This window comes from Ammospiza caudacuta, chromosome 12 (genome assembly GCF_027887145.1).
Source record: "Ammospiza caudacuta isolate bAmmCau1 chromosome 12, bAmmCau1.pri, whole genome shotgun sequence".
NCBI classification, from domain to species: domain Eukaryota; kingdom Metazoa; phylum Chordata; class Aves; order Passeriformes; family Passerellidae; genus Ammospiza; species Ammospiza caudacuta.
Genome location: NC_080604.1, coordinates 21914754 through 21941749, shown reverse-complemented (window position 1 = coordinate 21941749; position 26996 = coordinate 21914754). Strand labels below are relative to the sequence as shown.

The following is a 26996-nucleotide window of genomic DNA, read 5'->3' as shown; positions in this document are numbered from 1 at the left end:
CAATTCATAATGAGAACCAATTCAGAATGTTATATGTTATTTTTATTTTTAATTTTCTATACTGTTTATGTGGAAAACCATAACGAAAATCTCTGTCTGAGGCAGGGTTCACGAAGCAGCAGCAGGAATTGTGCTCAGCCCTTTGGTAACTCCATGGGGATTGGAGTTCCCTTGATTTCTTGCATCTATTTTTGACATGGAACCGCTCAGATGGTGAAGACATCAGCTGGCCACGCTCGTCCTGCACTACAGAAAATGAGGAAATGGCTCTTCCATGTGGGAGGGGAAGGAGAAAAGGCCCTGCAGTGACTGCAGGGGTACCTGTGGTGCATGGCATCCCCCAAGGGTGATGATCAGCATTGGCTCCAACCACTTTATCATTCTATACTTGTTAATAAACCCCCGGCCCTCACAGGCAGTCTGATACAGGTGGATCCAATTGGTCCTTGGATCCAAACCCATCCCCAGTGGCCAATTAAGAAATCACCCTTAAACAAATCTCCATAACACATTGCACATGTGCACAACAACAGGGGCAGCAAGTGCAGATAAGAATTGTTTCTCATCCTTTTCTCTGAGCTTCTCCCAGCCTGCCCCAGCTCAGGCCTGGGAAAGCTGTGTGTTCTCTCTGTGGCCAGAGAGCTGCTGCCACAGGTACAAGAGTTGCTTAGGCACTAAGAACACGTGAAATAAATTGCATTTTAGGATTAAGGAGGAAAATCTAGGGAGGCTCTGAGACAAATCTGAGACCATGTGAGAGTTGCAGTGAATTGAAGTGTCTCAGATGTGGTTTCTTTAACCATTTGGAATTTGTTTTCCCAGAACTGGGATCTCTTTTGGAGAGCTGTGACTGGGGCTCACACACACCACTAAACCAGCTGGGGTTCCCCACCCAGCTGCACTGAATGCCAGGAAATGTGGATTACTGTCAGCCTTGCATTTCCACAGGGCCTGGCTGCGTGGTCTCCTCCTTCCAGCTCCTTCCCAGTGAGCAAACACGGGATCCTGAGGGGCCCCAGGACACGGAATGCTGAGGGTGCAGCACTGCAGCTGTTACTGCTGAGCCAGATGTTCCACAGAGCTCAGAGCGTTCCTCTGCACCCGTGGAAAGGCTCAGAGGTGGACATGGGACACTGGACACTGGCTCTGCACAGGACCCAGCCAGCTGAACGAGACACAGGCCAGTGAGTAAAGGTCTCTTTTATGAACCAAGGCCATTCATGCTTTGCCAAGGCCTTCCCTTGAGATGCCTGAATAAATTCCCTGGATTGACAGGGCCTGCAGAGCAGCCCTGTGAGTGAGAGGGACTCTGCTCTGCTCCTTCCTCCTGGTGCGCAGCTCTGAATTCACTCGGGCAGGAAAGGTCATTTTTCAAATCCAAGGAAAACAATTTTTCTTTTCTGGTGACTTTACAGGCACTGAACATATTCTGGAAATCTCCAAATCTCCAAGTGGCCTTTAATTAACTAATCTTGATAAAGTGACTTTCCCAAAGTCCTTGGGCTCTGGGATGGACCTTCCTGCAGTGGGGAGAGCACAGGGCTGTGACAGCAGCTCTGGTGGTGAAGAGAGGGGGGGATCCTGGAGCCACAGCCTGGAGCTCCTCTTGGTGTGGGGTTACAGCCCCTTTTTGAGGGGAAAAGAGCCCGAGAGCTCTCTCTGTGCTTCCCGCAGCCCCTGCACGCAGCCTGTGCCCCAAACTGAAACTGAGCCTTTTGTTCTCTGCCTGGAATTCCCCAGCCCTTCCTGCAGCTGAGGGGCTGCTGTGGCACAGACACTGCCCTGGGCCCGGGGTCCTTCTCATGGGGCTGTTCCAGGCCTTGTGGTGCCAAACCACAGCCTGGTGAGAGCTGACAGCGAGAGGACAGGACCCAAACCTGGGGGACAGGACCCAAACCTGGGGGACAGGACCCAAATTAAAGGGACAGAACCCAAATTAAAGGGACAGGACCTGAACCTGGGGGACAGGACCCGAATTAAAGGGACAGAACCCAAACCTGGGGGACAGGACCTGAACCTGGGGGACAGGACCCAAATTAAAGGGACAGGACCTGAACCTGGGGGACAGGACCCAAACCTGGGGGACAGAACCCAAACCTGGGGGACAGCATGGTCCCTGCCCTGTGACTCAGGGCGTGCTGCCCAAGGGGACAGGGCAGGGGCCACTGGTGCTCTGGGGCTGTGAGAAAAGCCCCCCTTCTGCCCAGACTGGCAGCCAGGCTCAGGCTCCTCTCTTTGGGCACACAGGGGAGTCCAGCCCGATTTCCCACTGCCAGGACTGGCAAACCATGGCCCCAGCTTTGCCAGCCTTTGCTCAGTGGGCTGACAGGAGCAATGGCAGGCTGAACTGCAGAGGGGCACAGCTGGATGGGGACAGCTGGATAAGAACAGCTGGATAAGAGCAGCGGGATAGGAACAGCCTTCCTTCCCCCCTGCTAGCCAGGGCTACTGAGGGCCAGCAGAGCCCCAGGAATATTCAGAGTACAGCTCAGCCTCAGGCTCCTTCTCTATTTTTGAGACAGAAAACACCAGTGCTTGCAGAGCCACTCTTGCAATACTGTGCCTGACCAGCCTGGTTGTTTTTCTCCTCAGCCCTCCCTGGCCCTGTGCTGTGGGCAGTGCTCAGCACTCCTGGTGCAGGTATTCAGATATTCAGATGTCCCAGTGTGTTTTGTTTGAATCCCAGGGCTGGTGTCAGCCCAGAGCCCGTGGGAGCAGACCCAGGCAGTGCCTCCAGGCTGGGGAGGGCTGGGCACAGCCAGGGCCCAGCTCTGCAGCTGTAGGTGAGCACTGAGCTGAGCAGCGCTGGTTGTATTTTAACACTGTCCAAATATTAACTCTGCCCAGAGGATGTGGAGGTGTTTCCTTGACATGGCAGCATCCGGAGCAGGAGCTGCCAGACACAGACAGCATCTGCTCATAGCTCCTTGGAGCAGCCCTGGCTCCGAGAGAGAGAACAGACAGGGGCAGAGAAAGGGCAGGAGCAGAGAAAAGAGAAAGCAGGCAGCACAGAAAAGGCAGGAGCAGAGAAAGGGCAGGAGCAGAAAAAAGGCAGCAAAGGCAAGGCAGCACAGCCCCTGGGACAGGGGAATTCACAGGACAGGCTCCTGCTGCCACCCCTGGGCCAGGCACTGACACAGGGCACTGTGAGCTGGCCCTGCACCAATCCTTCTCTGGAGCCACGTTAAACACAGTTCCCGTTGTTCCTGGTTTGCTCCAGGTGATGTCAGCATTTTTTGATAATGTTTTTTGAAATCAGGCAACAATCTACAAAACCCTCACTGTGGAGAGGGTGATTTTTTGGTGATTTGGCTGAAGAAAGGGAGTTGAAAAATAAACTCAAACTCAAATTAGGTTTATATAAACATAACCTCACTTTTTACAGAAGAACACCCAGCCACAGGGGCTTTCTTTAGCTCTGCCCTGAAGCAGCAGCCGCTGCAGGTCTCAGGAAATTTCCACTGAAATGCACCCTCTCTTCATGAATAGCTGCTTTTTCACCTCTGCATTTTTCTCTCTGGGGCTTTTAAGCAAGTTTTATTGTAGTGTTTATACAGCCAACTCACTCTGCCTTGGTTTATGTTTTTCTCGCCCGCAGCCACTGAATTTTGAGGTTTATTAGTTACAGGTATCTGAAATCACATTTTTTTTTTAGAATTGACTGCCTAATAAAGCCCCTTAAAAGTTTCTGTTTAAGGCGATTGTCCTCCACCCCAGGATCAGGTTCTTACAGAGTTTTACCCAGGATCAACAACTTCTTTATGGCTGTTTGTTACACCCAGGCAGGTAACAGGGATCCCTTCCATTCCAATCAATCAGGTCTGCATCATTCATTGGGGAGGTACCCAGGCAAAGAGCTGCCTTTGGACACAAGCTGTACAGGAGAAGGCTGATGGTTCTCTGGCCTGCAATGGTGCAGAGCAGAGCCTGAGCAGCACCAGGGCAGCCCCAGCCTGGGCTCGGCTCTCACCCCAAGCCAGGCTCTGCAGGGACGGAGCCACTGCAGCTTTCCCCTCACACAGGGAACTTCTGCACAGTTCCAGAAGCATTTAACTCAGAGGTTCAAATCTCTCCCTAGCTTAACTCAAACCATCTCCCACGACTAACTACGCTCTCTTAATCAACCTCATCATAGCCCTCTCCTATGCCCTCCCAATCTTAATTGCAGTAGCCTTCCTCACGCTAGGAGAGCGCAAAATTTCTTCAAAAAAAAGGGGGACCACAGATGAGACAGCACTGCAAATATTTGCAGATTCAGAGCAGTTAACTCTGAAAAACTTCAGCTTGCAAAACATTTGCTGAAATGTGGCTTCTGCCCAGGCAGTGGTTATTTCTCTGTATGGAGGCTCTGCCCTCCCTCTCTCCCACCCCTGCTCATGGCTGGGTTGGCACTGGGGGAGCAGGTGAAGGGGTTTTGTATCCAAAATACTTTATTTATTAGGAACATTCAAATGTACTGTCAGTCGTACTTAGAACAACTACACAGAATGCTTGAGTTTAAACTGGAGCTGGACGCTCACACAGGAGGCACAAATTCCCTGTGCTGGCTGCCCTGGCCATCTCAGAACAGGACGGGCTCTGTCCTCTGCAGCTCCCAAATTAAAATGCTGTCCTTGTTAAATGCTGTTCTTGCCCTGGCCATCCCAGGGCAGGACGGGCTCTGTCCTTTGCAGCCCCACAAGTTAAAATGCTGTCCTTGCTGGGGAGGATCAGTCCATGGCCACCCTGAATTTCATCTCCAGTATCAGCACTGGAGGCTCCCATATGTTCCGAGCTGTTTGATGCATTAATTTCACACTTTTGCTCCCGACGCTGGAGAGGCACAGGATTTTGTTAAGCTGTTTAATTGCAGTAAATTTCTTTAGCAGACAGTATTTTATGAGCTGCAGAAATACCTGCAGGACTTGAGCAGGTGCCAGCAGTCCCAAAGTCTGAAGGCAGTAAGTGTGTGCTGGAGCAGGGACTTCACAAATTACAATTTCTACATCAGAAAATCACAGCTCAGAACACGCTGCACGGGGCTGCCACCACCACGCCTTGTCCACCGCCCCTCTGCAGCTCTCATGGAGCCCTGTGGGTCTGGAAGGGTCTACAAGGTCTCTATGGAGTCTTTCATTGTGCATAAAGTGAACTTGGCCCCCTCCTGTCAGAGACACCCAGGGCTGTCCCCAAAGCCCTGCTCTGCTCCCAAAGCCCTGCTCTGCCCGTGCCTCTGCTCTGACATTTGCCCAGGCTCCCACCTGCATTCCTCTGCAGCCTGGCACCACCTCTTCTCCATGCCACCCCCTGAGGCTGGCTGGCTTTTAGCCCTGCCTGGGCTGGAGGGGATCCCCTTTTCCCCCAGAGCTCCCCAGGCAGGGAACAGGGGAGGGTTACCCCCCAAACTAGAGTTCTGTTGAAAATCCCAGCTCTGAAATGCTCGTGTGTTCATGTGGGTCCCCAAATGCAGCAGGAGTGCCACCCATGGGGCTGGCAGAGAGCTCAGCCCTGTCTGCACCTCAAACCCTGGCCCTGCTGCCTCCCCTGGCTCCTGTGGGACCCCAGAGTCCCCAGCGGGACCCCAGTGTCTCCAGTGTCCCCTGGAGGACCCCAGAGTCCCCAGCGGGACCCCAGTGTCTCCAGTGGGACCCCAGAGTCCCCAGCGGGACCCCAATGTCCCCAGCAGGACCCCAGAGTCCCCAGCGGGACCCCAATGTCCCCAGCAGGACCCCAGTGTCCCCAGTGTTCCCCACGCAGGAAGGTCCAGCTGCCTGGCACCTGGAAGGGTCACTGAAGTGTTGCAGGGGAAAAGTGGCACTGCAGCATCCCAGGGACACACACCACACACACACACACACACACACACACTGTGCCCCCCAGGACAGCTGATAAAGCTGTTTTCCACAAAATTCTTCACGTTCCAGTTCCCGGGTGGCAGCTCCAGGGGCTGAGTCAGCCAGTGACCAGGCACAGCCTGCCCTACCCCTCTCCCCTTGCCCTCTGTGCCCACTCCTTGGCTTTTTTTTTTTGCACAGGACAAAGCCCCAGCTGCGTGTGGCAATTTTACACCATTGCTTTCAGCAAGCTGATCACATTCCTCCAACCCACTGCCTTGGCACAGTGGCAGCAGCCTGTTAGCCTAATTCCAGTAAGGATTTAAAAACCACAAACACCCCTTGTTTTTGACCACAACTGTAGGTTTAGTATGCCAGAAGTTACTGTTGAGATGTGTTATTTCCAAAAGACTATTGCAAGATCTTAGTCATAAGAAGGTTGGACAGACTTGACAAAAGCCAGCAGAGCCCAGCCCCTCCTTTGCTTTCCTCTCCAGGTGCTCCTGGCAGGTACACGTGGGCACAAGGGCTCGCTGGCAGATCCAAGAGGGCCCCAAGGAAACACCTTCCTCACGCTGTGCTGGATGCCAGGGCACAGGGAGCTGCTTGCAAGTGAATAGTCAGACTCTTAAATTGGTAACCTTCCCCATGTGCTGTGTTTCCCAATGCCCCCAGTCCAGGTGGGAGCCCCTCTGGCCCTGCTCAGGCCCTGCTCTGGCTGCAGGTGCTGCACAGCAGGCTGGTGTTGGCCAGGGTGAAGGGTTTGCCCATCAGCAGCGTCTCACACTCCAGGCAGGCAAAGTGCTTGTGGTGCCAGGCCAGCCCTTCCACCTGCTGGTAGTCCTCCGAGAAGATGATCTACGGGACAGACAGACAGACAACTGCTCATTTCCACCACCCCACCAAGCTGGAGCATGGCAGGATCAGGGAGAGCCACCCCACAGCTCCCACCAAGCCCATCAGCCGTGGAGCTCAGGAACGGGTACACAGAATAATCTCAGGATGGTCTGGGCTGGAAGGGACCTGTGAAGGTCAGCTTGTCCCGCTCTCCTGCCTGGGGCAGGGACACCTTCCACTAATCCAGGCTGGTCACCTTGTCCCACCCTCCTGCCCAGGGTGGGGACACCTGCCCCTTGGTCAGCTTGTCCCGCTCTCCTGCCCGGGACAGGGACACCTGCCCCTTGGTCAGCTTGTCCCGCTCTCCTGCCCGGGACAGGGACACCTGCCCCTTGGTCAGCTTGTCCCACCCTCCTGCCCAGGATGGGGACACCTGCCCCTTGGTCAGCTTGTCCCACCCTCCTGCCCAGGATGGGGACACCTGCCCCTTGGTCAGCTTGTCCCAGCCCCCTGCCCGGGACAGGGACACCTTCCCCTGGCCCAGGCTGCTCAGAAGCCCTGGCTGAGCCTGGCACTGGCACGAGCAGAGGGCCACCGGTGGCTCCCACCCAGCACAGGGGATCCCAGAGGCTCGGGTCACTTTGTGCCCTGGCACAGGTGATCCCAGGGGCTCTGGTCGTTCCCCACCAGGAGATCCCAGCTCCCCCGGCCCAGGGCTCCATCCCAGCGCGTACCTCGTCGCAGCCGGCGCAGCGGGGCCGCAGGCTCTCGCAGTAGTGGCGCCCGCACCAGGCGGCCCCGCTCCTCCAGAAGTAGATGAGGTCCACGAGGGGCTCGGCGCAGCGGCAGCACACGAAGCAGGCGGGGTGCCACAGGCGGGAGTAGCCGGCGCGCTCGGCGTACACCACGGGGCAGTCCCCGGGCACGGGCTGCTGGCACGCCTCGCAGCGCTGCGTGGAGGGGTGGAGGTCAGCGTGGGCAGGGGGATGCACACACTGCTGGGCAGCTCATTCCGAGCGACTTTGGGACCCTTCCAAACCAATACCCCCAACAAAATACAAAGGTTCTCCAAGAAGCTAAGAATTCCCATGGTGCAGCACATCAGAGATGTAAATTTGAAAAGAGATCAGGAACTTTGGTCTTTTCCCACTGTTTTCTGTCTGTGCCTAACTCAGCTGTCACTCCACAGATTTCAGCAAGTGTTTTCTATTTCTAACAGGCCAAAGAGCCAGAATTAGATGTGATTAATCTCAAGATTAATGGCATCCATGCACATTACACACCAGACCAAGTAGGTCTGCTCTTTATCTGTGCCTGCAGAGCAATCCTGTGATTAGTGAAGAGCCAGCCTTAAAGCTCCACTTGGAGGCTGGCAGGATGTTGCTCCAGCTCCCGCTGAAGCTGGGAGCAGCCTGTGTGTCACAGGGGCTGTGGTTACACTGCTGTGCCCCACCAGAGCCCTGGCACAGCAGTGTCCCCTCCAGGTGGCACAGGGGCAGGGACTGGCAATGGCCCTGTGGTCAGATGACAAGTAAAAACACCCCAATTGAAGTCAACAGCTTCTAACAGGTATAATGACAGAACCACAGAATGGTTTGGGTTGGGTTCTCCCAGGCTCTGCACCCATCACACCAGACCCAGGCCTTTGCCCCATGCCCCCAACACCTTCCTGAGGCCCCAGATTTGGGGTCAGCCCAGAGCCAGACCCCACAGCTGCCTCTGCCCTGCCAGCCCCAAGGGCCACAGCCCCAGCAGCCAGCCCTGCTATCTTGCAGGATCTAAAGCAAGAACAAACACTGCAGCTTCCAGCCCTGAGCTCAAGTTTCTTGCCAGCAAGAACTGTTAAAAAAACAACTTATTTTGCTGTTTCTCTCTATGGAAATTATTCACAGGGAAAATCTATTCACAAGGCTTTTCCTAAGCATTGTATAACTTCCACATCCTGCTATTTACACACTACAAAGAGGTGATCCTTCAAGTTTGAGGTGGGATTACAGCTTGGTGCTCCTACACCTCCATCATGCAGGCAGAGGAGTGAACACTTTATTAGCTGAGGTGTTGGCCAAGAAAGTGTCCTGTTCTCTTGGCTTTCCCACCCTGCTCATGCCCAGCTCCTGCTCTGCAGTGCCAGCTCCCAGAGAAGGAGCCCCCGGACACCACCAGCACTCTGAGCACTCCCTGCATTGCTGGCCTCAGGCTTTTGGGAACAGTGATTAATTTGGATCAATTGCCTCAGGATTGGATTTGATTCCAGGGCAGGAATCAAACCTTTAATACCAGAGGAGTTCCCAGTTGTGGGGGTCAGGATTCTGAGCTCTGTGAGAGCACCCATCCCGTGGGACAGACTTGCAGCAGGGATGTGGAGGCACATGGGGTCAGTGTCCCCAGTCCTCCCCGGCTCTGCCATGCCTGGGCTGCACAGCCTGGCTGTCCCAGAGGATCTGCCACTGCTCTGAAAGCTGCTCCATTTTTCAGCTGGTGCCTTGAGAGAAATGATGCTTCAAACTAAGGAGAATAACATCACAGTTATGTATTTATTTATTTGAAAGGACAAACTCGCAGTTTAAGTAAACCTTCATTGCTAGGATGACTTATTGATGTGTTTAAAGGAAACCTTCCTTTTTTGGCTATTTTTTATCTTAAAATTCAGTGTTTTGTTGCAATAGTGAAAATCCTTACCGTGCCACTGGATTCAAAGTCAGCAGTATGCTAAGAGACCATGGTAGAGGGGAGACATTACCCAATATGGACTGTAAATGAAAACTGCTCTTTCATGTACAACCTCAGTGCAGGAATGGCAGGAAGGAATCTCCTCTTAAAACCACTTGGACACTATTTGCTTTTTCAGCTTTAAATCCTCTGCTGCAAGTCACCCTCACAAGGACCAGGACAAGGTATTTCCACTCACCATATTTTATAAGCATCTGCTCAGCAGCACTCCAGACAGCGCTGGGGGATATAAATCTAAAAGGGTGTTGAGGAATCTCAGCCATTTCTCTGTGGAAATGTATTTGTGTGCCCAGGGAACCAGGGCAGCTGTTTCCATTTCCCCAGAGTGATTACAGCCCTGGGAACACCATCTCCATGTTCACAGCTCTGCTAACTGGACAGAGCCCTCACCTCCTGCCATCTGAGGTCTTATGGGGTAAGAAGCCTACTTGGAAATACTGACTTGCATCACAGAATGGGGAAGGTTGGAAAAGACCTCCAAGATCATCAAGTTCAGCTTTCAACTGAAACACTGCCCATATCATCCAGACATGTGTCATGCCCAACATTTCAACCTGCCAAGGACCCAGAGCTGAAACCAGCTCCCACAGTGAGATTTCCCTGACCCTGGTGGCCCAGCAAGGCCTTTGCTGCAGAGAAAGGAGATGAAGAAGAGGAGAATGCCCCTCATCAGCCTTGCCAATGGACCCTTGTGCTCAGCAGGGCTCGCTGGAGCAGAGGAGCCCTCCAGGCCCTCACAGTGCTGCTCCAAAGCATCGTGATGAGACCGAGCCTGCAGCAGGCATGGGGAATGCCCTGGGAGCAGGATGGGGACAAGGCACAGATCACCCTGCCTGCTGTGAGGTTTTGCCCCTGGAGTGGAGACCAAATCTATTACCAGTGGCTCCCTGAGCCTGGAGCAGCCCCAGAGCTCCCATCCCATTATCCCATCCCACCCCATCCCGTCCCATCCCTCACTCACGTAGTGCCCGGCCGTGCTCTCCAGGGCCCCGTTGGGTGACTCGGGGGCTGTGCTGGGCTCGATGCCCTTCTCCTGGGCCTTCTCCTCCTCCTTCTTCCCGCCGCCCTGGCCCGGCAGCGCCACCTCCCCGACGCCCAGGGCCTCGGCCTTGTACCTTGTCACGAAGTCGTGCATGAGCTGCTGCTCGCCCTCGGCCAGGCCGCGGCACTGCGCCGGGTCCTGGTCGTGCAGCGGGAGCTGCCGTGCCAGCCGCCGCCGCCGCTGCCAGGCGCCTTCCGTGCCCGCCACGGGCTGCAGCTCCTTGGGCACCAGCTCCATGTACTGCATGGCCTGCAGGGGACACAGGGGCCTTGTACTGCATGGGACACACAGCGCTGCATGGCCTGCAGGGGACACACAGACTGTGTACTGCATGGGACACACAGCGCTGCATGGCCTGCAGGGGACACAGGGGCCTTGTACTGCATGGGACACACAGCACTGCATGGCCTGCAGGGGACACACAGACTGTGTACTGCATGGGACACACAGCACTGCATGGCCTGCAGGGGACACAGGGGCCTTGTACTGCATGGGACACACAGCGCTGCATGGCCTGCAGGGGACACACAGACTGTGTACTGCATGGGACACACAGCGCTGCATGGCCTGCAGGGGACACAGGGGCCTTGTACTGCATGGGACACACAGCACTGCATGTACTACAGCGGACACACAGTACTGCCTGGCCTGCAGGGGACACACAGCACTGCATGGCCTGCAGGGGACACAGCACTGCATGGCCTGCAGGGGACACAGAGCCATGCACTGCATGGGACACACAGTACTGAAATCATCATAACAAGGAAAAATGCAGCTGGCAGTGAGTCTGTGACACTGACCAGTTCCACCTGACTGCTGGTTTCACAGCAGAGGGAAGGGTTTGGTCACCGATGCCCCGTGACACAGAAAGGAAATGCCCACAAAGTGCCCCAAATGAAGGCTCTGATTTAACAGGACCTCAGCAGCAGATAAACGCCTCTCAGTTTGAGGCTGGTTGGTGCCCGTGGCCCACGGCGGCTGCACAGTTAACTGCTCCTGGCCCAAGCAGGGGAAGGGAGTTTCCCACTCCGGCATTTTCCTATTGTAGTGTGAAGAGGGACAGGGCAGCCAGTTGGCTCCCTGCCATTCCCTGCTAGACCAGCATCCAGCTGCATTAGATTTCCTTCTTACTGGGTCAGCACTTGAGAACTCCAGCTTAAAGAACTTAGCAAAGAGATTTAACTGTTTGTGGCACACAGGCTGGTTCAGGCTGGACTTTTCAGCACAGAAATTCTTGCCCAGCACTGAACTCTTCAGCACGTCAGGAAAAGCTTCCAAGTGCCTTCCAGCTTGGCTCCTCTGAGGCAGAGAGCAGTGCTGTGGGCGGAATTCCTGACAGGAAATGTGCAACAGCAGCAGATAATGATTCCATGGAAGCAGGGCTTCTTCCCCCCTCTTGGGGTGCAAGTTAAATCACTGCACACTGGGATATCAGACATCAGCATGGTACATCGTGCCCCTGTGCAAGGCAGGGCTGACGTCCAGTTTCCTGGGAAGGCTGCTGCCCTGTGGGACAAGGTGGAGTTTGGGAAGAGCTGCTTGGAGAGCTGTGGGATGCTGGGCAGTGACCTGGTGCACAAATGGCTTTCACAGACGCGAGGAATCCTAAGAGGAATGAGGAGAAAGAGACAAGGACTCCCTGACTGCTCCTCCCAGGCTCTGCCCCACAAGTGGACAGGAAACAACTGAACTGATGCTGTGAGAGCAGGACCACCAGCACAGCAGAGCTCCAGCAGAGCAGCAACGTGGGGAGAAACCTCAATCCACTGATGTGCCGGGACTAATGAACATTTACACCAGAGCAAGGGGCCAGCACAGGCACCTGGAGCCTCCTGGTCTGCCCCACCTCCAGGAACTCCATTCCCAACACAAAGTGTTTGTGCTGAGAATGAGGAAAGCAAAGCCTCAAGGCTTTTCTAAAGGCTTACTTAAAGCCTGCTCAGGGGCAGGTTGCAGTATCTGCCCAGACAGGCAGTGAGATTTCAAGGGAATGCTTGAAGTTATAATTGCAGATGTCAAAAAAAATGTGTCCAGAGAAAAGATTGGGGGAAAAAGTCCAAAAAGTCCAACCTGACACCAAAAACTGCCATGAAGTATAAGAAGAAGTTGCTACCTCTGCTGCTATCACTTATTGTTATGGCCAGTGCTTCACTATGCTGCCTGAGTGCAGGTAATTTGGAGGAAGAGCATTTTAGTTTTCACTGCTCACCACTGGATCTTGGGGCTATTTTATGATATGTTCTTTTCCCTGTCTCCAAGGACCTAAGTATCTGGTTCATGACTTCTGCAGGCACGGCTTAACAAGAATGCTCTGAACTTCCTCCTATTATTGACCATCCACTTCAGCAAAACAAGGTGAAAAGGCGTCCCAGGTTTGCAGCCCGCCTTGAGGAGGAAAGCCCTGGAGCCAGGCAGTTGTGCACTAACAGCCTTCTGGCCCAAGAACCTTTGAAACCATCCCCAGAATGGCTGACATCCAACACCTCTGCCCAAAGCTTGTCAAGCTGATCTGCCAGCCAGAATTTATCAAGGTTGTCTCCAAAGCTCCTGCTCCTTGTTTACTTGAACCAAGAGATATTCCAGCCTGTCCTGGCACCATAAAGAGACCAAAAACTTTCATAAAGTTTTTAAACCTCCACCATCAGGAGTGTGGGACTGGGCTGGGGGGAAGGGAAGGGAAGGGAAGGGAAGGGAAGGGAAGGGAAGGGAAGGGAAGGGAAGGGAAGGGAAGGGAAGGGAAGGGAAGGGAAGGGAAGGGAAGGGAAGGGAAGGGAAGGGAAGGGCCTTGATGAAGCATCCCCAGCACACAGCTCAGCCCCAACCCAGCCTGTCCAAGCCCTCAGGACAACTGGCTTTAAGCCAAATTAACCAGTCTGGCTGTAGGGGCTGCAGCTGGACTTTCACACCTATATCCCAAATTCTTCTTTTAAAAGATCTCTGGTTGCATTTTCAGCAGCTTTTTTTGTTGATTGGTATCAATAGCTTGCAGCTATTTGTTTCATTTGAGGAGCAGAAGCTCTTCACTGCTCACTCTTAACAATGGCACCCAGAAGATTTTACACCACAGCACAGTGAAAAGCCAGCTAAAGGCTTTCCCACAAGAAATGCTCTGCTGGCTCCCACTTCCCCATGCTGAAAACCACTTCCACCCCTTCCCACACAGCTGGTCCAGATGGAAACCAGGCATGGCAGGGAGGTGGAGCTGGGCTAGGGGCTTGGTTTTGAATCCAGCCCTCGGAAGGGGACCACACTCCCTATCTCACCTTTTTACACTGAGCTCTCTTTATAACACTGTTTTTATTTGGACCAGATTATGCTTAAACTGTAAGGAAGAAATGCCCAGCTCCAGGGCTGAGATGAGAGTGGTGCTGCAGGGAGCAGCAGTGGGCAGAGCTGCAGGCAGGAGCTCTCAGGCACTGAGCTCAGCTCTCACCAGGCTCACACCCGGGCACGGGGAGCCCTCTCACCCCTGCTCCTGGGGCAGGAAGCTCCTCAAGGCTGCTGGAACAGGCTGGGCTGCTGTTCTTCATCAGAGGGACTGTGAGGGACCCCGGGAATGGGCCTGCGAGCCCACTCCCCAGGCAAGGACTCCTCCAGCAGCACAGGGATGCTCTCTGAGAGCAGGAGAGGAGGAGCCCTGGGGCACAACCACCCAGCTGCCCACCAGCCCCACTCCTGCTCCTCTGCGTGCCCAGCCCAGACACCCCCAGAAGGCCTGGAGGAGTCATTCTTACATCCAGCCTGGGGCTTTGGAGCAGGCATGGGCTGCACAGGGCAGCAGGGATGGGATCTCTCCCCAGCCATGCTTTTACTGCAGATGGGCTTTACCAAAAGACTAAGAGCTTTCTAGTTGTAAAATCCATTAAGGCTTCTCCTAGAAATGTAAACAAACCCATAAACCCCAAAGGCATTCCATCCCCCTCTCCCACCTGCTCTGCTTACTGACAGTGCTCCAAACACGAGTGCTCTGCACCCTCTGCTCCCCGAGGCACACACGGGTTCCTGTTTCCCCCCAGTACCCCATTGCAGGGCACAGCTCTGCTCCCAGCCCCCCGGGTGCCCTTACCAGCTTCTGGGTGAGGCCGGGGGGAGCCCACTCGTAGGTGATGGTGTCGAAGGTGGGGTCCTTGCCCGAGATGTTGGGGTTGGTGACGATCATGCGGTTCCTCTTGTAGACGCGGGCGCCGTCGCCGCCCTTGAGCCGGGCCGTGAGCGAGGCGTGCCGGGAGCCCGCGAGCAGCCTGCCCACCTTGCGGTCATCGTCCAGCTCCGAGCTCGGCCCGTGCTCCTCCTGGCTGCACTTGCACGACTTGCAGATCTTCCTGGGAGAGCCCGAGAGAGCGCCCAGGGTGAGCTGGGCATGGGCTGCCAGCCTCTGCCCAGGGGCACACACTGCCTGGGCTCGTGGCACGGACAAAAGGCTCAGGGGGGAATGGGATGGGTTGGGTTGGGTTGGGTTGGGTTGGGGGGACCTCAAAGCCCACCCAGTGCCACCCCTGCCATGGCAGGGACACCTCCCACTGTCCCAGGTGCTCCAGCCCCAGTGTCCAACCTGGCCTTGGGCACTGCCAGGGATCTAGCGCCTGCCCACCCTCCAGGGAACAATTTCTAATATCCCATCCATCCCTGCCCTCTGACAGTGTGTCCTGGCACATTCCCTGTGTCCTGGCAATGCAAAATCTGCTGTCTCCCACCCACAGGGAGCTGCTTCTTCCCCTGAACTCTGGAAACCCCTTCAAGCATCATGAGATTGGAGATAATTCTCCTCACCAGATTCCAACAGACCAGCACCAGCCTTGCCTATTATGAATCTTTACATGCCATTAAAAAAGGGACTGCTGGAAGGAACTGATGCTTAATTGACTGTAATTTGAATGATAATGGGTATAAATCACACAGACAAGTGTCTAAGGACACTCTGGTGGCCAGCACTGCCATCAAACACTAATAGCAAAAAGGGCAAAGTAACTCTGACACAACCCCGAGGATTTCAGCAGGATCGTGGAGTAAGAATGAGTCCAGCCAGCCTTTAATGGAGTCAATAAAAAAAATGGCTGTACTTCCACCAAATGAGTGCTTTAAAGTTTGGATTTCACACAGCTGAGGTATCACAAGCGGAGCTGAAGGCATCCCAGGCATTCCAGCTGCAGCAGCACAGCTGGACCACTGCCTCCCTGCCCCACCACCACGGGCCCAGCACGCTGGGGGGCTCCCCAGAGCACAGGGGAGCCCAGTGTTTGTGAGGCAGCTCAGAGGGCAATAATTCTCTTTTAATGAGCGACATCTGGATGTCTGCATTCCGTTTCACAGCCCCTTTGCTGTCCTGCAGGAGCAGGGAGCAGCCCCTGCCCTGAGCTGGGCACTGTCCTGGTGTGCTGCTGCTATCAGGGGCTATCTACCCGAATCTGTGGTTTTAAGAGGAAAAACTGGGAATGAAGCATCATTTCAAGGTGTTGTGTCAGCAGCAGCCCCATTTCAGGCAGGATCAGGCAGGACCAACGTTACCTCCAGGAGTGCGGCTCGAAGCCCGTGCACAGCCCCCGGCAGCGCAGGCAGGGCGCGCCTCTTCCCACCTGCGGCTGGCTCCCCGACATCTGCAAAACAGCAGCACACAGCTGGAGCACACACAGCTGGAGCGGCACACACACGGCTGGAGCAGCGCAGGCAGGGCACACCTCTTCCCACCTGCGGCTGGCTCCCCGACATCTGCAAAACAGCAGCACACAGCTGGAGCGGCACACACACAGCTGGAGCAGCACACACACAGCTGGAGCAGCACACACAGCTGGAGCAGCACACACACAGCTGGAGCGGCACACACACAGCTGGAGCACACACAGCTGGAGCAGCACACACACAGCTGGAGCAGCGCACAGCTGGAGCAGCACACACACAGCTGGAGCACACACACAGCTGCAGCAGTGCACACAGCTGGAGCAGTGCACACAGCTGGAGCAGCACACAGCTGGAGCAGTGCACACACAGCTGCAGCAGCACACACAGCTGCAGCGGCACACACACAGCTGCAGCACACACACAGCTGCAGCGGCACACACACAGCTGCAGCGGCACACACACAGCTGCAGCAGCACACACACAGCTGCAGCAGCACACAGCTGGCAGGGCTCTGTCCCTAGGGCTCCCTGGGACAGCACTGACAGGGCACACTGCCCTGCAGACAGCCATCCCCTCAGCCAGCCCTTGAGTCCCATGAAACCCCAGATCCCCCAACACCATCTGACCACGTCCACACAACCCTGCCAAGTTTATCTAAGGGTGCTGGGTGAAGTGTTTCCCTTCAAAGTGAGGGAAGGTGGAGGGGCTGGCACCTCAAACCCAGGGAACATGCCCACACACTGGGCAACCACCTTCACCCCATCCTCAGAGACCTCAGGTGCCATTCTGATCCAGTTTACAGAGTTCATGTACTGCAATGGATCTGTGCAGGGCAGAAGGTCAGGCAGGACACATGGAGGTGCACTGCCATAACCTGGTGTTGAACTTGCTTTACTGCAGCTTGGACCTCCTTGGTGTGTCTCCAAGGGTATTTTGGGAATGTGGGAGGTTTCCATGCCTCTGGCACTGGACTTTAGGGGTGGTTTCCATAGTGAACAGGAAATACAGTGGGGAAATGCTCTGGGGAGCAGAGGGGGTGCTGGAGTGACAAGGGGGGCTGTGGCTGTGCTGCACTTTTTGCTGCTCACTGAAAACAGGCAAAAGTCACCCATCCTTGGGTGATCACTGCTGCAGAGACATCCTAACAACCTCCCAACAGGACGAAGACAAGCAAAAACCCACACCAGGAGCCATAACATTGGAGAACAAACCTATTTCCTGCCTGCCCCGTGGATTTATCAAACACGGCTTTTTGAGCGTGAGGAACGCAGCAGGATACTGCAGGAGACAAAAACAAAGTGCTGCGGGAGGCACCAGGGCAAGGTGACACCAGCAGACGCTGAATTTATCTCAGCCTGGATGTTTACACAGGAGCTGTCAGGCTCCTGCCTGAAAGACACGCTTGTTCCCTGGAAAAACGAGCTGAGGGGAAGCAGGGACGGTGCCAAGCCCAGCAGGAGCAGTGCAGCACCAGGGGAGTGTGAGCCCAGCTCAGCAGCTCCGAGCCCCTGCAGCCAGGGATCAGAGCCCATGGGTTCCCCCAGCACCCCCAGCCCCTGCCTGCAGGGATCAGCCCCCATGGGTTCCCCCAGCACCCCCAGCCCCTGCAGCCAGGGATCAGCCCCCAGCACCCCCAGCCCCAGGAGGGACAGCCACCTGTCAGGGCTGGGCAAGTTCTGACCACTGTGCCCACCACAGATTGCCCTTCCCATCAGGGTTGTGGCACACGCAGGGCCCGCAGCTCCCAGCCTTTCTGGGGCCAGTGATCAGGTTTTGTGAAAGGTCTTTATCTCCCTCGAGGCAGGAGCTTGTTCTAGGACCTGACTCCTCAGTTGTGCACACACACTGGGAGCCTGTCAGACTCTCAGAATATCTGCCCTGGGAGGGACCCACAGGGATCCTCCTCCAGCTGGCCCAGCAGAGGCTCAGCAGAGCAGGGTGAGGCTGTGGAGGTGCCCAGAGTGGTACCTGCCCATGGCTGCAGTCCCTGCACTCTCCGCCTTGCCACAGTCCTGCAGTCTTTAAATTAAATGCACTATTTAAATCACCCTTTGGCACCTCACAAGAGGCTAATTTCAAAGGGAGGGACCAAGAGCAGGGAAAGGACTGAGGCAAAGAGCAGCTGCTGCTCCCCAGCAGGGACCCACGGGGTCCTTGGGCTGACCCAGGCTCTGAATCTTGCTCAGGGGCAAACCCAGCGATGATGCTGCAGCTCCTCTTCCTCCTGTGCCAGCTGTGCAGGACAGACAGACACAGGATTCCCACACACCATTCCCAGCCCTGTCCCAGGTACCACGAACTGCTGGGGTTTAGCTGGCTCCGATCTTAGTGAGTCAAACAGGAGCTGAGCATCAGCAAGGCACTGCGAGTGGTGGTTTATCTAAGATACAAACATCTGGATTAAATAAACTCCTTTGGGAAAGGCTCATTCACTCAAGGGGAAGGGCACAGGGAGAAGCGTGCTCAGCAGCACAGGCAGCTCCCCGGACAAGCTGGCACGGGGCAGTGCTAGGGCAGGAACTCACAGCCCCAGGGGTGCCCAGCAAGCTCAGACACTGGGGCCAGCAGCTCTGGAGGCTCTGACAGGCCAGGCAGGCTCTGTCTGGAGGACAGTGCTCTCCTCACTCCTCCAGAAGGGAGAGCTGAGCCACTCTCACTCCCGTCCCTGTGCAGGGCCAGACACAACAGGCGCCAGTGCCCGGGCACTGCACGTCCTGCCCAGGCACTGAGCTGCTCCTCACGCTCTGCTGCAGCTCCTCACATCGGCATAAAAGGAGATTTCTGTGCAAAAATTATGCAAGACACTGCAAAAACCCCAAAGCCGGTGAGATAATGTGAAACAAATGCTCTGTCCCAGGCTCCACCTATGCCCAAGCCCATCCGAGAAGCGCAGCTGAACTTTGGCATCACCTTAACAAAAAAGGTTTGGAGACATTTGTAATGCTTTAAAAAAGTGCCAAAACCCCAGAACCAGGCCTGTGTCAACAAACTGGCTGAAGAAAAGCAAATCCTGCTCACCAGGACCAGATAGACGCTCCTTGCAAGATTTCTGTTTCGGCTTTCTGTGCCTCACAGCATTCTTGCTGCTAGAAGACAGAAAGCAAGTCAGGGCAGAGGAAATTCTTGGGTAGTGAAATGATAGGAAATCGAGGCTGTTCTACCCACAGAAACATTGCTGAGCAGTGTCAGGAGCACACCAGTCATGCCATGGGTTGCTGCTACACCAGCCAAAGGCACGGCCATCAGTCGCTGAGCAGCTGGAAATGGAGAGCCTGGAGGGACAAGTGACAAGGAAAGAACCCAAACACAGCCCCAGCTTGCTCCAGAGCTTGAGGACTCCTCTGGAAAGGAGCACTGAGCTTCCCTGGCAGGTCTGGTGACATGGAGCCCTGGCCAGGAGCTCTGAGCAGGTCAGGTTGCAGCTGCACAGCCTGCTCTGTTTGCTGCTCAGCTGAGACCCCACAGGGGTCTGGTTCTGTCACCTTCTGGCCAGCCCAGCCCACCCCAGCCAAGGACCCTTTGCCAAAGGCTCTGCTGAAACCAGTTTGACAGATTGGGTTTGCTGGGTTTGGAGCCAGGGACTGTCCCCAGGGGCAGCAGAACCTGTGGAGCACAGACCTGAAATCACGTTCAGAGTTTCAGCAAGCTTGGCCAGCGTGGTGGTTAGTCCAGGACCATGGAGGATCCAGCACACCTCTAGAACACCCCAGCACACCCCAGCACACACCCCCAGCCCAGCACACCCCCAGGGGCAGCAGGGGACACACAGGACTCGGCTCTCTCTGCGTGCTGTGCCCGGTGCCAGCAGAGCACGAGTGGCACCAGGGCAGATCCTGGCAGTGCCAAGGGTGTCCCACGGCAGTCCCCCATCCTGGCACTGCTGCCTGAGCCACCCACGTCCCTCTAGCCCCCAAAGGGCTTTGGGGACACAGTGCCACAGCCACAGGCCCAGGAGGGGCTGGCAAAGGAGGCCCTGCTGCTTCCACAGAGGCTTCTGGATCCCAAAAGCATTTATTGCACAACACCCTATTTGGAGACCGAAATGGTGCTGGAGACACGTAACCACCTCAAGTATGTTTTCCCCTCCTTTTTAGGGAGGGAAGAGGAAAAGCTGGTTTCCAAAAAGTTACTCCAAGTTCACAACAGCCCTTCAGAGCTGAGGTCCTCGTTTCACCTCTCCCCACAGCCCGTGCTCCCCAGTGGCCAGGCAGGCTCCATCCAACCCTTCCTGCAGCACCAGACACCCTGCCCTCGATCCCAGCATGGCAGGAGAGAGCTCCAGGGAGGCTGAGAGACCTCCAGAGCCCTTTGGGGGTTCCTCCAGCTGCAGTGAGTTTTGGAGATTTACAGCTAACTCTGAACCAGACCCATGAACAAAGGAACAGGGAAAGCCACACAATATTCACATGGGTGGGACCAGTCTGCTCAGCACAATTGCTGAGGGATGGGATGGAGAGCAGATCATTTGTTGTCATGATTTGACTATAATAGAGCTAAGCTTGCATAATAACAGTGGGCTAGCTCAAAATTCCATAAGGACTTGGGGCCAGCTCAAACTTCCTTAAGGACTTGGGGCTGGCTCAAACTTCCTGATGGATTTGGGGCTGGCTCAGACTTCCTGATGGATTTGGGGCCGGCTCAAACTTCCTGATGGATTTGGGGCCAGCTCAAACTTCCTGCTGGATTTCCAGTAACTGGAGGGTGCAGGGGTTTACATCCAAGGGAATGCCGCATGCTCCAGCTCACATGTTGGCCATTCGGCTGAACTCTTCCCTTGCTGCTGATGACCAGCAAACAGAAGGGTTTGGGTTGCACGGGACCTTAAGCTCTCACCTTCCATGACTGCACCCAGCGCCTGGTGAGGGCCAGCTCAGAACCAGCTCCCAGTGCTGGCACAGAGCAGCCCAAACGTCCCCTGAGCTCCTGCAGAGGCAGCTCGGGTGGGACACTGGGGGCTGCCCTGGGTCTCAGGAGAGGCTCCTTGACTGCAAGGGGAATAACTCTGAGCAAGACAAGCAGCTGCCCCCAGACGTGCATTAACCAATGAACACATTCACCACTGCAGCTCTGAGAACAGCAAAGGGATGTTTTGATTTATTTTCTTCTCATTTTCATAGAAAACATCCATTGTAATCATGACCTGCAAGCAATTTGTTTCCCTGCCAGATTCCAAGCAAGCGTTATCCCAATTACCACAGTCACAGGAAAAAAGTTCCCTTACAAAAGGCTGTCCTTCATCCCAAATTCTCTCTATTGGATTTATTTCAGGCATCAGTGAATGGGTTGATATCATCTGGAATACTGGAAGCACTTATTGTATTAAACTCTGCAGAGTAAGAAGTTTGCTGCCTTTCATTTTAGCAACATAAAGAGCAGGTAAAGGCACTGATAATGAAGGAAACTATTTCAATGGAGCTGCCAGATCCCAGCCCACAGGATGACAGAGCTCCAACAACCAGGCCTCTGCAAACAGCTCCCTCTTCCAAGAGCACATAGCTGGCAGCATTCCTTTCTTCACTAACAATGTGTGAATTAATGATAAGAGAAGGGCAAATGCTGAAAAATCAGATTTTTTCACAAAGCCAGACAGTGCTTCAGATACTTGGACTTAATTATAAACCCAAAGCAAGATGTGAGGAAGTGTCTGGAACGGGAAGAGCCCCCCAAAGCTGATGAACCAGCAGATGTGCTGAGTCCCAGAGCACCCAGGTAAGGCTCTCAGGGTGGTCTGCAGGGACCTGCCCAGGCCAGCTGGGTGCTCCCCATCTCCCACCTGGGGAGAAGGTTCTGGATGCCACTGGGAATGGGGAGCCCTCAGGACACTGACAGGAGCTGCTTCCACCAAACCATATAACAACTGACCCAGGGCTGAATACCCTCTCAGCAGCAGGAGAAGGATCTTTGGTGGAGGGAACAGGAGGAAGCTGAAGGTGGCACGAGGGCAGGGCCCCCTCCCCTGTGCCCACCCTTCCTGCACTGCAGCCGCTCTGCAGCAGCCCCGAGCCTCACAGTCTCACACAGGCTGGACACGAAGTGAGGAGGTCTGGAGGGCTCCAGAAGGAGCACACAAACAGAATCTTGTGGCTGCTGATGCCCTGAAGCCACGGCAGGAGCTGAGGGCCTGTGCCACCCCAAACACTGGCAGCCATCAGGATGCTCTGGGGAGAATTCACCCTCCCGTGCCCACCTGGTGTAACCAAGCCATGGGGTGGGTGCTGGGGGTAGGTGAGATGGTATCAGGCTGGTGCCAGCACTAGGGAACCCCAGCTCTCCAAAACTGCAAGTAGCTGCCAGGACACACTCCCCTTTCTCTGAGCCCCATCTCCAAATGGAACAGTAGCTCCAAGATGGGACATCTGAGCACTGCCTTTCCTGCATGGCTGAAATACAGTATTTCCTCCTTTAAAAAAGGAGAAAATCCCCAGCCTAAGCAAATACTCCAGACACTGCCTCTCTGCAGGACCAGAGGGATTTTGTAATTTGTAAATTGCATTTCATTGGACTCTGCTTAGCTCTGGCTCCAAGTCCCAAAATAAGGTCTTTAACCCCTGTGCTGCTTTATGATTCTCTGTCTATAAATACTTGCCCAGAGCAGGTTTCTCCATTAAGATCCACATCTGCACACACCTGCAGAGGGCTCTTCAAGCACCCAGGGTTTGCTGATCAAGAGGGAGCTCCTGCCTCTCCCTGAGGCACCAAGCCCCCCCAGAGCATACCCTGGAGCCCATTTAGCCCTGCCACAGCAGCCCTGCTCCGTGTCCTGCAGGATGCTTCGGGTGTTTGCCAGTCCCACGTGGAGAACCCAAGGAAGAAAAAGTTAAAATTTGTATTAACTGAGTAAACTTTACCTTGGCTCAGACGGGTGCTTTTAGCTTGGTGGGTTATTTTGTTCTGACAAGAGGGACAGAGTTTAGTGAGAACAGTACACAAGCCCAGGGGCTGCCTGGCCAGCTGGGCCCGCTCCAGCCCTCACGCCGTGCCAGCCATCGCCTTCTCCCTGCTCTGAGCTCTAACTCTCCACTACAATTTAATCTAAACAAGCCCCGTGCCAAACAGAACGCTGTCCCACTCATGCTGCTTTAATTTCCTCAGAAAGAATCCCAGAATACTCTAGGCAAGACATCAACAATAATTAAACCCAACAGTGATTGAAAATCAAATTTTCGGGGCCTCGCGACAAGCTCTAATGAGTACCAGACTTGCCTTCCCCGACTTGCTCAGACTGGCTGTGTGACACTGCCAAGCTAAATTAAAACTTGACAGTATTCCACACCATGCCCAGAAAAAGTGCCCGCCTTAGGATTCAGGAAATGAAACAGCCGTCTGCTGCAGAGACACCCATTAATGTAGGGACGTGGATTATGCAGACACTGATACAGCGTCTGCATTGTTCTCCTTCCTTGTTTTCATTATGTCATTTCATATCCCTCCTGAAGTACAAGCTAGCTGGCATGTCTGTTTTCCCCCTGCAGTGTCCAGGTGAGAAGGGACAGGCAGCAGAGCTGTGCAGAGCTGTGCAGAGCTGTGCAGAGCCTGGCATGCCCTGCCCACAGCGAGGGTCCCCAGCAGAATGCACCTTCACTGCCCGCGGTGCCACTGCCTCTGATTTAAGTGACATAAAGGTGACATCTTGTCCTTGGCCCTTCCCCAATGGGAGCTGAGCGTCCAGCTGCACATTTTGGGAAGTCTCTGATGCTTTCTGCATTCAGAAGCATTTTTGGGGTGCACTGTGAGCCCTCCCTGCTGCATCCCCTGCAGGTGATGCTTGAGAGGCTCCTGGGAGATGGCTCCAGTGCAGACACAGCTTCACCCGGGCTCATCCCACAGCAGGGACTTTCTCAGCCCTCCCTGCTGTCCAGACCCAGCCCTGCTCCTGCAGCCTGGGGCTGCTGGCAGAGCTGGGCCCCTCAGAGCGCCCTTGTCCAGACAAGGCAGGGATTGAGCTGCTGCCAGGGCCAGCCTGACCACAGCCCAGCAGCAGCCTGGAGAAAAGGCTCCATTTCCACTCCTGTGGGATCCATCCCCACTCAGCGCCTGGCACGAGCTTCCCGAGGGCTGCAGCTGGCACCCAAAGGTGCCCTCCCCACGGCAGCCAGGACCCTGGACATGCTGAGGTGCCAGCAGCAGGGACCTGCTGGGAGAGGACATTGCTCTGAGCCTGGGGTGACACAGCAGCAGGGACCTGCTGGGAGAGGACATTGCTCTGAGCCTGGGGTGACACAGCAGCAGGTCCCTCCAGCAGGTCCCACCAAACCCTGACCACTCCTGCTGGGACAGGGCCACACCGGGGGTGCCTGCCCCTGCCAGCCAGCACTTACTGTCCCCAATAGGGCAGCACACAGGGAAGGAGGAATCCTGAGTGCCCCAGTCCCACCTCGAAGCATCGTGTATGTCACGAGAGCAGGGCAGGGGGTGCTGAGGAACCCAGCCCAGCATCTGTGGGTCACACAGACAGCAGCTCCTGCTGCCAAACACCAACCTGTGCCCGGCTACCCCTGCCACAGCAGCCAGCTCATGGTAACACCGGGCAAAGCTCATGGTAACACCGGGTAAGGCTCACACTGACACCGGGTAAGGCTCACAGTGACACCGGGCAAGGCTCACGGTGACACTGGGTAAGGCTCACACTAACACCGGGTAAGGCTCACGGTGACACCGGGCAAGGCTCACGGTAACACCGGGCAAGGCTCACGGTGACACTGGGTAAGGCTCACACTAACACCGGGTAAGGCTCACGGTAACACCGGGTAAGGCTCACGGTGACACCGGGCAAGGCTCACGGTGACACTGGGTAAGGCTCACAGTAACACCGGGTAAGTAACACCGGGCAAGGCTCACGGTGACACCAGGCAAGGCTCACAGTAACACTGGGTAAGGCTCACAGTAACACTGGGTAAGGCTCACACTAACACCGGGCAAGGCTCACGGTGACACCGGGCAAGTTTTCCTTGGGATCAGCAGCGGCTCAGCTCAAACCCAGCGGGACAGAAGGTGCTCCAGCTCAGGAACAGCCAGGCTGACCTGCCCAGCCTGACAGGCAGGGTGGCCCCACGGCCAGCACTGCCCAAATACCCCATGGCAGAGGGCAGCAACCCCCCCAGGGCAGGGTCTGGGGTGCCCCAGGGCACTGCCCGGGGAGATGGCATCACACGGGCTGACACGGGCTGCTGAACTCACCCCGAGCCACGCGGGGACAGAGGCGCAGAGAGGAAGGCGACGGGAGCGGCTGCTGCCATTGCACACTTGGCTCTGGCCCGGCAGCCAGAATCCCTCCCAGAGCCCAGCGCCAGGGCAGCGGGACACTGCGGGAGGAAGGGCCGGCGTCTCTCGGAGCCGACACCGCACAGGGTCTGCAAGGGGACAAGGCACTCCCTGCCTCCCTCCCTCCCTCCGTTCCCCAGAGCCCAGCCCAGCTGTGCCGCACACGGGCTCGTTCACACCACTAACAGCTGCCCTGCCCGCAGACGCGTCGCTGCAGCGATTTTGGCACCGGAATGAGCGCCGGGCGGGCACAGAGCGCTCTGGGTGCCCCGAAGGGCAGGGAGGAGGGCAGAGCGGCGGGCTCCGTGCCCCGGCTCGCACTGCGAGGGCAGCACAGCCGGAGATGAGGGACACCGGGAATAACCCCGGGCTTCCTGAGCCGGGCGGTGCCCGCGGCGCGCCCGCTGTGCCCGGGCATCTTCGGGCGCGGGGATCGGTACCGCCGTGCCCCGGGACAGGGATCGGGATCATTGCCGGTGTGCCACGGGCTGTCCCGGGACAGGGATCGGGATCAGTCCCGGTGTGTCCCGGGACAGGGATCGGGATCGCTCCGGGGCTGTCCCGGGACAGGGATCGGGATCAGTCCCGGTGTGTCCCGGGACAGGGATCGGGATCGCTCCGGGGCTGTCCCGGGACAGGGATCGGAATGTTTCCCGGTGTCCCGGCACGGGGATCGGGATCATTCCCGGTGTGCCCCGGGCTGTCCCGGCACGGAGATCAGGATGGTTCCCGCTGTACCGGGGCTGTCTCGTCCCGGGAATGGCGATCATTCCCGCTGTCCCGGCACAGGGATGGGGATCATTCCCGCTCTCCCGGGGCTGTCCCGGCACGGGGATCACGGCCATTCCCGCTGTCCCGGCACAGGGATGGGGATCATTCCCGCTGTCCCGGGGCTGTCCCGGCACGGGGATCACGGCCATTCCCGCTGTCCCGGCACAGGGATGGGGATCATTCCCGCTGTCCCGGGGCTGTCCCGGCACGGGGATCACGGCCATTCCCGCTGTCCCGGCACAGGGATGGGGATCATTCCCGCTGTCCCGGGGCTGTCCCGGCACGGGGATCACGGCCATTCCCGCTGTCCCGGCACAGGGATGGGGATCATTCCCGCTGTCCCGGGGCTGTCCCGGCACGGGGATCACGGCCATTCCCGCTGTCCCGGCACAGGGATGGGGATCATTCCCGCTGTCCCGGGGCTGTCCCGGCACGGGGATCACGGCCATTCCCGCTGTCCCGGCACAGGGATGGGGATCATTCCCGCTGTCCCGGGGCTGTCCCGGCACGGGGATCACGGCCATTCCCGCTGTCCCGGCACAGGGATGGGGATCATTCCCGCTGTCCCGGGGCCGTCCCGGCACGGGGATCACGGCCATTCCCGCTGTCCCCCGGTCCGTGCCCCTCACTCACCTCCGGCCGCTCCGCCGCTCCCGCGCCGCCGCCGCTCGCGCTGCCCGAGCGCCGCCTTTCATTGGCGGGCGCGGCGGCCGCGCGCCGCTCTCAGCCAATCCGAGATCGCCCCGAAACTTTCCTGGCCAATGGCGAGCGGGGAAGCGCAGGGGGGCGTGGCCACGGCGGGAACAGAGGGACAGGGACAAGAATGGGGATAGGGAAAAGGGGACAGGGATGGGGATGGGGATGGGGAAAATGGCCTCAGAGAGGGCGTGGGGAGATGCGACACTGCAGAGGAATTGTTCCCTGTG

General features: G+C 56.3%; 1 protein-coding gene across 2 annotated transcripts; it reads right to left on the bottom strand.

The window, feature by feature from the left end:
- Positions 1 to 5991: 5991 nt before the first annotated feature.
- On the bottom strand, positions 5992 to 26721 carry LMCD1 (LIM and cysteine rich domains 1). Of its 2 annotated transcripts, none has more exons than XM_058813008.1 (6): positions 26704 to 26721; positions 15928 to 16016; positions 14489 to 14744; positions 10342 to 10671; positions 7385 to 7600; positions 5992 to 6671 (listed from the first exon to the last, which is right to left on the bottom strand). In XM_058813008.1, the coding sequence occupies exons 2-6, from the start codon at positions 16014 to 16016 to the stop codon at positions 6516 to 6518; spliced, it is 1047 nt and encodes a 348-aa protein (XP_058668991.1). In that variant the 5' UTR covers positions 26704 to 26721; the 3' UTR covers positions 5992 to 6515. The 2 variants fall into 2 exon arrangements, with proteins under 2 accessions (XP_058668991.1, XP_058668992.1); XM_058813009.1 differs by lacking the exon at positions 26704 to 26721 and adding an exon at positions 19057 to 19069.
- Between the last annotated feature and the right edge of the window lie 275 nt (positions 26722 to 26996).

What these genes read in the sequence shown, in the direction of transcription:
- LMCD1 (XM_058813008.1), bottom strand. Translation starts at nt 16,016, where the DNA reads ATGTCGGGGAGCCAGCCGCAGGTGGGAAGAGGCGCGCCCTGCCTGCGC. An exon ending in AGAGCACGGCCGGGCACTAC is followed by an intron (nt 7,601 to 10,341) that starts GTGAGTGAGGGA and finishes CCCTCCACGCAG; the next exon opens with CGCTGCGAGGCGTGCCAGCA. An exon ending in GCTGCGCCGGCTGCGACGAG is followed by an intron (nt 6,672 to 7,384) that starts GTACGCGCTGGG and finishes TCTGTCCCGTAG; the next exon opens with ATCATCTTCTCGGAGGACTA.